Source organism: Zophobas morio, unplaced genomic scaffold (assembly GCF_036711695.1).
Source record: "Zophobas morio isolate AGI-343-1 ecotype UQ-CSIRO unplaced genomic scaffold, CSIRO_AGI_Zmor_V1 ptg000041l, whole genome shotgun sequence".
Lineage (NCBI taxonomy): Eukaryota > Metazoa > Arthropoda > Insecta > Coleoptera > Tenebrionidae > Zophobas > Zophobas morio.
The window spans coordinates 332030-344561 of NW_026972146.1; the positions used below are offsets into that span (position 1 = coordinate 332030).

Sequence of the window (12532 nt, forward strand, 5' to 3'; positions counted from 1 at the left end):
TATGGAATTTTAGGAAACTGCCAAAAGCTCAATTTTTCAATGGTTTTGTGAAATAAAAAAAAGAATGAGGAATAAAAAAATCATTACAATTGGGATAGGGTGGGTAGGCGGCGGCTTATATTTGGCCTTTTTTCTTACTATACGTAGTCTTCTTTTCATAATAAGAAACTTAAAACATGTTTAAAATAGAAAATATAGATTTTGCGATTAGGCTCCGCCCCTCGGTCTGACAACGAATGAAAAATTCATCACGATTAAGTTCGACATCGAAGAGTGGGGCTTAATCTTTGGCATTATTTTTTACTTAATACACATAGCATGTTTGGACAACACCATATTTAAAAACCTGCTTTACGTAATGATTTCTTGTAGAGAAGTATGGATTTTAAGGTCCACCGTCTTGGCTCACAATGAATAAAAAAAAAACATCACAATTGAGATAGGGTGGGAGGGCGGGGCTTATATTTTGCTGTTTTTTCTTAAAATACGTAGTTTTCTTTTCACCACAAAAAGCTTAAAACATATTTAAAAGAGGAAATTTGGATTTTGTAATTACGCTCCGCCCCTCGGTCTGACAACGAATGGAAAATTATTCACGATTCAAATCGGAGCGGATGGGTGGGGCTTATCTTTTGGCACAATTTTTAATCTTTTTCGGGGCAATTTCGAAAATCACCCTAAGACAATTTTTGTAGATTTCGACTTTCACAAGTTAATTTCGGCAATATTTCTTTGAAAATTCGAACCACTTTCCCAGAATCATCGAAGTAACATGGCCCTTTTTGGGAAAATTTGACAATTTGATTTGGATACTGAATTGTTCTAAAGGCTTGATCTAGAACCATCAAAGGCTGTTTTTCCAATCAGCTCTTCGGTATCAATGTCCCAGAATTTTTTTGGATTTTTTGACGACTCTGCCAAAAGTTGAATTTTTCAATATCTTTCTTAAATTTTTGACTTTTTTCGGAGCAATTTCGAAAATTTCCCAGACATTTTTTTCTTGATTTTGATTTCCAAAAGTTAATTTCGGCAATATTTCTTCGTAAATTCCAACCACCTTCCCAGAATCATTAGAGTAACATATACCCATTTTTGAAAAAAATTGAAAATTTGATTTTGAACCTGAGTTGTTCTAAAGACTTGATCTAGAACAATCAAAGACTATGTTTTTCGAACCAGCTCTTCGGTATCTATGTCCCAGAATTTTTTGGATTTGTAGATATCCCTGCCCAAAGTTAAATTTTTCATTATCTTTCTTAAACTTTTGACTATTTTCGGAGCAATTTCAAGGATTTCTTCGTAAATTCCAATCACCTTCCCAGAATTATTAAAGTGACATTTTTGGGAAAATTTAAAAGTTTGCTTTTGAAGCTAAGTTATTACAAAGGCTTGATCTACAACCATCAAAGACTATTTTTCGAATCAGCCCTTCCGTATCTATAACCCGAATTTTTTGTAGATTTTTGGGCAACTGGGCCAAAAGCTCAATTTTTTTACAGTTTTTTGAAATAAAAAAAATTAATGATGAATAAAAAACACCACAATTAAAAGAGAGAGAGAGAGAGGGTGGGTGGGTGGGGCATCTAGTTGGCCTTTTTTCTTAATATATGTAGTCTTGTTTTCACAATATTAAATTTAAAAATGTTTAAAATAGGAAATATGGATTTTTGGTTAAGCTCCACCTCTCGGTCTGACAACGAATGGAAAATTCATCACGATTGAGATCCAAACGGATGGGTGGGGCTTATCTTTTGGCACTGTAGAATATGTTTCATATGGTAATTCTTGTAGAAAAATACGGATTTTGAAATTAAGCCCCGCCCCCCGGGCTTTTTTTTGATTTTTTTAGTTTCAAATTTTTTAGTATATAACTTCGATTTTTCGATTTTAGACTATTTTCATTTCCCAGTTGTTGGATTTTTTAATTTCTAGATATTTTGATATTTCGATTGTTCAATGTTTTACTTTTTGAAATTTTCGATTTTTCGTTTTTTCGCTTTTTCGACTTTTCGGTTTCCCAATTTTTTGTCATTTCAGTTTTGGAATTTTTCAATGTCTCGATTTTTCAGTTTTTCGATTCTTCAATTTTTCCATCTTTCAAGATTTGGTTGAATTCAATTGATTACTCATTTTTTTGATTTTTCAATTTCTCGATCTTTTGATTTACGATTTTTCGATGTTTCAGTCTTTGAATTTTTCGGTATTTTTTTATATATATATTTTATTTATTCCATTTTGGAATTTTTTACTCTTTTTACTCTTAAATTTTTCGTTTTTTCAATTTCTCGATTTTCATTGTTTCAATTATTCAGTTTTTCGATATTTGACAGTAGGCACTATTTTATGAAATTTTTTATATTTTCTAAGCAATTTCCAAAATTACTCAGACATTTTTTGTTCGGGATACTTTCGGCCAAATCTCCATTTTGAAAATTTGATTTTGAATTAGAAAATTTTGAAAATCTTGGTCTGGACGCATCAAAGGCTATGTTTGTTGAATCTGATGGTGACTCTAGTATTTTTTGTGGAATTTGTAACTAACGTTGGGTAAAGCAAATTTTTTCAATACTTTTACGCAATTTTTGATTTTTCAGAGCATTTTAGGAACTTATCCAAAGAAATTTTTTGATGATTTTGACTTTCAGAAATAATTTTTGGGTAACATTTTTTCGAAAATTCCAACCACTTTTTCGGAATCCTCAAAATGAAAGTTCGTCCTTAATGGAATTATTAGAAAAATTGATTTTGAAACTGAAAATGTCGAAAATTTTGATCAAAAGCTACGTTTATCAGCAACTTTGCCAAAAGCTCAATTTTTCAATAGTTTTATGAAATTTTGTATCTTTTCCTGAACAATTTCGAAAATTACTGGAACATTTTCTATAGATTTAGATTTCCACAAGTTAATTACGACATTGTGCATTTTTGGGCAACTCTGCCAAAAGTTAAATTTTCCAATAATTTTATGAAATTTTTGACCTTTTTCGGATCAATTTCTAAAATTATCCCGACATTTTTTTCTTGATTTCGACTTCCAAAAGATAATTTCAGTAATATTTCTTTGTCAATTCCAACTACTTCCCAAGAATCATCAAAGTGACATATGACCATTTTTGAAAAAAAATTAAAAATCAGTTCTTCGATAACTTTATCCCAAATTTTTTTGTAGATTTTTGGGCAACATAGCCAAAAGCTCAATTTTTCAATAGTTTTGTGAAATAAAAAAAATGAATGATGAATAAAAAAACATCATAATTGGGATAGGGTGGGTGGGCGGGGCTTATATTTGGCCTTTTTTTTCTTAATATATGTAGTCTTCTTTTTACAATAAGAAAATTCGTCTGACAACGAATGAAAAACTCATCACCATTAAGTTCGACACGCTTAGGGTGGGGCCTAATCTTTGGCTTTATTTTTACTTAACATGTGATAATTTCTTGTAAAGAAGTAGGGATTTTAAGCTCCACCCTCTTGGCTCACGATGAAAAAAAAAATCATCACAATTGAGGTAGGGTGGGTGGGTGGGGCTTATATTTTGCTTTTTATTCTTAAGATACGTAGTCTTCTTTTCACAACAAGAAACTTAAAACACTTAAAGAGGAAATTTGGATTTTGTAGTTACGCTCCGCCCTTCGATCGGACAACGAATGGAAAATTCATCACGATTGAGATTCACACGGATGGGTGGAGCTTATCTTTTGGCACTGAAGGATGTGTTTCATATGGTAATTCTTGTAGAAAAACACAGATTCTGAAATCAAGCTCCGCCCCCCCAAGCTCACGATGTACAATTGTGTTTCTATTTTTTGGTTGTTCAATTTCCCTTTTTTCGATTTTTCAATTTTTCGATTTATAGATTTTTTTAATTTCAAATTTGTCAGTATATAATTTCGATTTTTTGATTTTGGACCATTTTGATTTCAAAATTGTTGGATTTTTCAATTTTTCGATCTTTTGATTTTCGATTTTTCTATGTTTCAGTCTTTTAATGTTTCGGTATTTATTTTATATTATATCTTTTATTTATTCCAGTTTTGGAATTTTTCACTCTTTTTGTTCTTAAATTTGTCTTCCCAAACATTTTTTTCTTGATTTTGATTTCTAATAGTTAATTTCGGCAATATTTCTTCTTAAATTCCAACCACTTTCCCAGAGTCATCAAAGTGACATATGGCCATTTTTGAGAAAAATTAAAAATTTGATTTTGAGCTCTTTTAAAAGCTTGATATAGAATCATCAAATGCTATGTTTTTCGAATCAGCTCTTCGATATATCTATATTCCAGAATTTGTTGTAGATTTTTGAGTAACTTAGCCTAAAGTTCAATGTTTCAATAGTTTTATTAAATAAAAAATGAATGATGAACAAAAAAAATCACCACAATTAACATTGGGTGGGTGAGTGGTTGGGGCTTATAGGAAATGTGGATTTTGCAATTAGGCTCCGCCCCTCGGTCTGACAACCAATGAAAGTTCGACACGGAAAGGTGGGGCTTAATCTTTGGCTTTATTTTTTACTTAATATACTTAGTATTTTTTGAACAACACGATACTTAAAAACATGTTTTACGTGATAATTTCTTGTAGAGAAATAGGGATTTTAAGCTGTCCACCCTCTTGGCTCACTATTAATAAAAAAAATCATCACAATTGAGATAGGGTTTCATTTTATAGATTTTTTTAATTAAAAAATTTTAAGTATTTAACTTCAATTTTTCGATTTTGGACTATTTTGATTTCTCAGTTGTTGGATTTCTCAATTTATCGATCTTTTGATATTTCGATTTGTCAATGTTTCAGTTTTTGAATTTTTCGATATACCGATTTTTCGTTTTTTCGACTTAAATTTTTCGGTTTCCCAATTTTTCGTCATTTCAGTTTTGGAATTTCTATCTCTCGATTTTTCAGTTTTTCGATTCTTCAGTGTTTTTGTGATTGTTTAAATTTTGGGTTTTCAATTTATCGTTTTCTAGAATTTTCGATTTTTTCAGGTCTTTGATATTCCTATTTTTCAATTTTTTGGTGTTTTGATTTCTTGACATTTCGGTTAATCGATTTTAAACATGTTTTCACTTTTTTTATTGTTCAATTTCTCGGTTTTTCGTTTTTTTATCTTTAATTTTTCTATTTATAACTTCGATTTTTCGATGTTTCAGTCTTAGAATTTTCGATATTTATTTTTTTTATATATTTTATTTATTCCAGTTTTGGAATTTTACAGACTTTTTATTCTTAAATCTTCCGATTTTTCAGTTTTTCGATTTTCAATATTGCGATTATTCAATTTGTCGATATTTCACTGTTGGCATTGTATTTATGAATTTTTTTATCTTTTCTAAGGATTTTCGAAAATTGCTCAGACATTTTTCAAGAATTACTAAAATGAAACATCTCCATTTTGGAGATATTTTGAAAATTTGATTTTGAATTAGAAAATTTTGAAAATGTTGATCTGAACCAAATGTACCAGATTTTTTTGTAGACTTTTATGCTACATTGCCAAAAGCTCAATTTTTCTGTACTTTAATAAAATTTTTGAATTTTTTTTCGAGCACTTTGGAAAATTATCCAAAGACAAATTTTGTTAATTTCGACTTCTAGAAGTTATTTTTGGGCACATGTTTAGGAAATTTCAACCACTTTTCCATAATTACCAAAGTGCTATGCAATGGCTATCTATGGAATATTTTGAAAATTTTATTTTGAAACAGAAAATTTTGAAAATCTTGGTCTGGATGATCAAAGGTTACATTTTTCTGATTAACTCATCAATGACTATAATATCTCATAATCTGTTGCGGACTTTTATCCAATTTTGCCAAAATCCCAATTCTTCACTACAATTAATGAAATAGTTATAATGAATTTTTTTATTTTTTCTGAGGACTTTAGAAAATTATCAAAAGACATTTCTTTCTTAATTTGGACTTCTAGAAGTCATTTTCGGACATTTTTTTTCTAAATTTCAACCACTTCTCCATAATCACCAAAATGAAGTAAAATTTTGGAATATTTTGAAAATTTGATGCTGATACAGAAAATTTCGAAAAACTTGGTCGGGGCACATAAAGGTACATACATTATTTCTTGAATCAGCTCGTGGATATCTAAATCTTAAAATTTTTTGAGGACGTAGGCAACTTTGGCAAAACCTCCATTTTTCAGCAGCTTTATGAAATTTTTGACTTTTTTCCTTATTTTGCTGACTTTGAGTTCCACAAGTCATTTTAGACACCATTTCTTGGAAAATTCCAGCCATTTTTCTAGAATCACCAAAATCGAATATGGTCATTTTTGGAGTAATTGAAAAATTCGATTTTGAAATTGAAAATTTCGAAGATCTTGACCTGGACTCATCAAAGTCTATATTTTTCGAATCAGCTCATTGATATATCGTTTATTATTTCGTGGATTTTTTGACATTTTTCCAAAAGCTCTAATTTTCAATGCACGATATGAAATTTTCGAGTTTTTTCGACCTCGTGAAAATTCCCATCGTTTTGCCAGAATGACCCAAATGAATTTACAGGATTTAAAAAAAAATCGATTTTTATATCATTGCAGAAGCCATATAATTTCACAGGATTTGGAAGACTAGACAACTTTCGATCATTATTATTGTTCTGCAATTTAGCAGCATGATGAACCGTAAAAACTAGCTAACTGTCACTAAAAATACCCCGTCCTCACTCTCTCAAACCCGCCCTTAAACAGATTAATATCTCGCTATCTCCTCAAATATTTATCGAGCCTCTGATGAGCGACTTCTGGCCGGAATTTGTAGCCTGAGAAAATAATGCGATTCGAGGCACAACTCCAATATCTTGTGATGCTCATAAAGCCTCCGCCGCATCTCGGGAGACTTCCGTGTTTACGTCACGTAGTGAAGTTATGTTTGCGTTGCAGGTGTCCAGATCGCTTACTTGGCCATCATCGGGACTCAGTTGTTCATGATTTTCCTCAGCATAGTCCTCCTCATCGGGATCTACAAGGTAAGGGCTCTCGCCGTCTCCAAATTGATGGATTTATTAGTGGAAGCGACGTTAATACGAAACAGGGCGCCTTTGAAGTGGCAAGGGAAATTATTCGGAGAAATTGGATTATCTGTTTCAGCAGAGTCGTGAAAAATAAGATCGTTCATGAAAATACGAACACTCTTAATTCCAAAAGGGGCGCGAAAAGGGAAATCGGATTGCGAGCCGCCAAATTCGGCACGAATTCGATCAAATTAACACTGACGGACGTTTTTAAACAAAAAAAAAGTTGCTAAAATACAAAGAGTACGAATGAATTATGGATAAAATTTTAACGATGTTTACCCAGTAGGTACTCGCGCAATTCCTCCTCCTCATTAAATAAATATTGAAGCGAATTTTTTCGGAGCTCGATGACACATCTCCCGAGTGTTTTCTCTCGCTGTTGTATTTGTTGTGTCAATGTCAGTAAAAAGCATCTTATCTCGAAACATCTGTTGACTTATTCAGACGCGATTCCTTACGCACACCATGTAAATATTGAACGACCTAATACATTGATTGAATGTATCCGAGCTGATTTTTCTTTTTTCCCAACTGTATAATAATTCTTTTATGGCCGGCAACTTTCCCCAATAATTCCGTCGAAACTTTGTTGCGCCGGCATTATTTATGCAGAGCATCAGCACAATACGCCCTCCACATAATTAATAACCGAGCCGGCCAATAAATAAAATTCCGCCGCGTTTCCAATTATCTGATGCCGCACAAAGACAATGGCTAAACTAGTCGACTCGGAATAATTGCAAATATTATTGAACGGGGACCGTTGATAATGTTATTTCCCAGAGGAAATAATACTAAATTAAAGTCCACGTGAATGTACGGATATAATAAAGACTTTGATACGGCGGAAGCAAATTGGGTTTAAAAGAAAATTCCATTTGGGTTTGAAAAAGACCCGGCCTTATTAAATAACGTACAGATTAAATTGCTAATTGTGTACTCGCGCTGCGTGGGTTTTGAGTATGTTCGAATGTTGGCCTGTTTATGCCGGATAATGCAGAGGAAGAGATGCCAGATCAGATTACGGCTGCAGAGGTGTACATGGTTCGAATTTAGAGGGTCGTGTAGCGTTTCACTGCTGGAGATCTGGAGACCCTCTTAGGGACAATTCGTGGAAAATAGGGATTAATTTAAAAAATCAGATAAAGATAGTTAGTTAAAATACTCTTCTCCCATTGATAACCGGTTTCGACCATAAGTCCTTGCGGTTTCAACTTCCGAATTCTCAGTTTTTCGAAATTTTAGTTTGGGGACTTTTCAGTTTACTCCTATTCAATTTTTGGATTTTACAATTTCTATTTTTCTATTTATAAATATTTCGATTTTTCAATTTTTGACTTTTATAAACTCTTTATTTGTCGATTTTTCAATTAATTGATTTTTCAGGTTTTTTGGTTTTTCAATTTTTCAATTTTTTCAGATTTCGATTTTTCAACTTGACTTTTTTGATTTTTCGATTTCTCGATTTTTCAATTTTTTAATTTCTCAGTTTTTGGACATTTCGGTTTTGGGATTTTTCAGTTTACTTGTTATTCAATTTTTGGATCTTACGATTTTGCAGGTTTTTGATTTTTCAATTTTTCGATTTTTTTAAGGTTTCGACTTCACTTTTTTGATTTTTCGATTCTTTAGATTCTCAGTTTTTTGATATTTCATTTTTTTGGAATTTTTCAGTTTTTCGATTCGTCGGTTTTTTTTCCATTTTTGAGTTTTTCGTATTTCAGTTTTGGGATTTTTCAATATTTTAAATTTTAGATTTCTCGATTTCTCGATTTTTCGTCTCAGTTTTTCAAGTTTTCAAATTTTTCAAATGTTTTGATTTCTTAATCTATAGATTTTTCGACTTCCCGGTTTTGGATTTTCTGTTTTTCAACTGTCGTTTTTCAAATTTTCGATTTTTCTATTTTTCAAATTTGACATTTATAAACTGTCAATTTTCGATTTTTCACTTAATCGATGTTTTGATTTTCCCATTCCTTAAGTCTGAAGGGTTTCGACATTCCTGTTATTCAATTCTTTAATTTTTCGATTTTTCAAGTTTTTGATTTTTCATTTTTTAGTTTTTTTAAAGTTTCGATTTTTCGACATTACTTTTTGGACTTTTCGATTTCTCAATTTTTCAATTTCTTAATTTCTCAGTTTTTGGACATTTCAGTTTTGGGATTTTTCAGTTTACTTGTTACATAATTTTTCGCTCTTACAATTTTGCAGGTTTTTGATTTTTCAATTTTTCGATTTTTTTAAGGTTTCGATATTTCGATTTCACTTTTTTGATTCTCAATTTTTCGATTCTTTAGATTCTCAGTTTTCGAATATTTCAGTTTTGGGATTTTTCAGTTTTTCGATTCGTCAGTTTTTCTTTAATTTTTCAGTTTTTCGATATTTCAGTTTTGGGATGTTTCAATATTTCTGGTCTTCGAATTTTCCATTTTTGACTTCTCGATTTTTCGATGTGTCGACTTTTACTTTTTCGATTTTTAAATTTTAGATTTCTCAATTTTTTGGTATTTTCATTTTTCAATATTTCAAATTTTAGATTTCTCCATTTCTCGATTTTTCATTTCAGTTCTCCGATTTTTCAGTTTTTCAGGTTTTCGAATTTTTCAATTGTTTTGATTTCTTAATCTATCGATTTTTCGACTTCCCGGTTTTGGAGTTTCTGTCGTTTTTTCAAATTTTCGATTTTCTATTTTTCAAATTGACATTTATAAACTGTCAATTTTCGATTTTTCAATTAATCGATGTTTTGATGTTCCCATTTTTTGACTTTCGAAGGTTTCGATATTCTTGTTCTTCAATTCTTTCATTTTTCGATTTTTCATGTTTTTGATTTTTCATTTTTTAATTTTTTTAAGGTTTCGATTTTTGGACTTTACTTTTTGGATTTTTCGATTGCTCAATTTTTCGACTTTTTAGGTTCTGTTTTTGGATATTTCAGTTTTGGGATTTTTCAATATTTCGATTCTTGGCTTCTGGAGTTTTCGATGTGTCGAGTTTTTTACTTTTTCGATTTTTCAATTTTTCGATTGCTTAATCTTTCGATATTTCGACTTCCCGGTTTTAGATTTTCTGTTTTCAACTGTCGTTTTAAATTTTTCAATTTATCAATATTTTGATTTCCCGATTTAGTTCCCCATTTTTAGTTTTTCTTTCAATTTTCAGTTTTTCGATATTTAAGTTTTGGGTTTTTTCAATATTTCGATCTTTGACTCCTGAATTTTTGAATGTGTCGATTTTTTTACTTTTTCGATTTTTCAAATTGTCGATTTTTAAATTTTAGATTTTTTAATTTTTAAAATTTTATATTTTTCGATTTCTCGATTTTTCATTTCAGTTCTTCGATATTTCAATTTTTCCAAGTTTTCGAATTTTTCAAATGTTTCGATTTCTTAATTTTTTGATTTTTCGACTTCCCGGTTTTAGATTTTCTGTTTTTCAATTGTCATTTTGTCAAATTTTCGATTTTCTGATTTTTCAAATTTGACTTTTATAAATACTCAATTTTTCGATTTTTTAATCAATCGATGTTTTGATTTTCCCATTTCTTGACCTTCGAGTGTTTTGATTTTCTTGTTCTTCAATTCTTTAATTTTTCAATTTTTCAGATTTTTGATTTTTCAATTTTTCGATTTTTAAGGTTTCTATTTTTCGACTTCACTTTTTTGATTTTTTGATTTTTCAGTTTTTAGATATTTCGGTTTTCGGATTTTTCAATATTTCAATTCTTCGATTTTCCATTTTTGACTTCTGGAATTTTCGATGTGTCGACATTTTAATTTTTGGATTTTTAAATTTTGGATTTCTCGATTTCTCGATTTTTCATTTCAGTTCTTCGATATTTCAGTTTTTCAAGTTTTCGAATTTTTCAAATGTTTTGATTTCTTAATCTATCGATATTTCGACTTCCCGGTTTTGGATTTCCTGTTTTTCAAATTTTTGATTTTTCTATTTTTCAAATTTGACATTTATAAACTGTGAATTTTCGATTTTTCACTTAATCGATGTTTTCATTTTCCCATTTCTCGACTTTCAAGGGTTTCGACACTCCTATTCTTCAATTGTTTAATTTTTCTATTTTTCAGGTTTTTAATTTTTCATTTTTTAGTTTTTTTAAGGTTTCGATTTTTCGACTTTACTTTTTGGAAATCAAAAAACCAAGAAACTGAACTATCAAAAAATAGGAATATCGAAATCTCGATAATCCAGGAATTAAAAAATTATAAAATCGGCAAATCTAAAATTCGAAAAGTGGAAACATTTTTTAACTTGATTAACCCAGATGAGACATTAAAATATCGTAAAATCAAAAAATGAAAAATTTAATAAATTGGAAAGTTGAAAAATAGGAGCATCAAAGAACTGAAAAAATCAAAAATTCGAGAAATCAATAAATCGAAAGTCAAAATTTAAACAAGCGCAAAAATTGAAAAACCGGGAGAATTGAAGAATCGAAGAACTGAAAAATCGAGAGATTCAAAAAATTACAAAACTGAAATGACGGAAAATTGGGAAACCGAAATTTCGACTTCCCTGTTTTGGATTTTCTGTTTTTCAACTGTTGTTTTTTCAAATTTTCAATTTTTCTGTTTTTCAAACTTGACATTTATAAACTGTCAATTTTTCAATTAATCGAAGTTTTGATTTTCCCATTTCTTGACTTTCGAGGGTTTCGATATTCCTGTTCTTCAATTCTTTAATTTTTCGATTTTCCAGGTTTTTGATTTTTCATTTTTTAGTTTTTTTGGGGTTTCGATTTTTCGACTTTGCTTTTTGGATTTTTCCATTGCTCAATTTTTCGAGTTTTTAGGTTCTCAGTTTTTGGATATTTCGGTTTTTCAATATTTCTGTTTTGGGATTTTTCAATATTTCGATTCTTGGCTTCTGGAGTTTTCGATGTGTCGATTTTTTTCCTTTTTCGATTTTTCAATTTTTCGATTTTTAAATTTTATATTTTTTAATTTTCAAAATTCTAGATTTTCCAATTTTTCGATTTTTTAAGGATTCTATTTTTCGACTTCACTTTTTTGATTTTTCGTTTTTTCACTTTTTAGATATTTCAGTTTTAGGATTTTTTAATATTTCAATTCTTCGAGAAAACGGTACTTTTGAAACGTCTAGAACTGAGAAATTGAAAATTGAAATTTCAAAAAATCAAAAAATGGGAAAATCGAGAGAACGAAACACCAAAAAATTGAAAATCAAAAAACCAAACGTTTGAAAATCAAAAAATTGAAATCAAATCAAAGAATAGCGGAAAACTAAAAAAAAAGCGAAAAATCAAGAAACAGGAATTTTAAAAAATCGAAAAACTGAAACATCGAGAAAGAAAACAAAAAATCAGGAAATCAAGAAATCGAAAAGTCGAAAAGTGGAAAAATCGATAAATTCAGTAATAGAAATGGTCCAAAATCCAAAAATTGGATACCTAAAAACTGAAAGATTAGTTAAAATTAAAACAAATCGATAAATCGAAAAAATAAAAAACCGAAAAAT

General features: G+C 30.0%; 1 protein-coding gene across 3 annotated transcripts in view; it reads left to right on the forward strand.

The window, feature by feature from the left end:
* LOC135140866 (uncharacterized) overlaps positions 1–12532 on the forward strand; it is a 198138-nt gene that overhangs the window by 121299 nt on the left and 64307 nt on the right. For all 3 annotated transcript variants that reach the window (XM_064071591.1, XM_064071590.1, XM_064071592.1), the window contains exon 4: positions 6906–6991. In XM_064071591.1, the coding sequence (XP_063927661.1) occupies positions 6906–6991 (86 nt within the window). The remainder of the gene's footprint in view (positions 1–6905; positions 6992–12532) is intronic.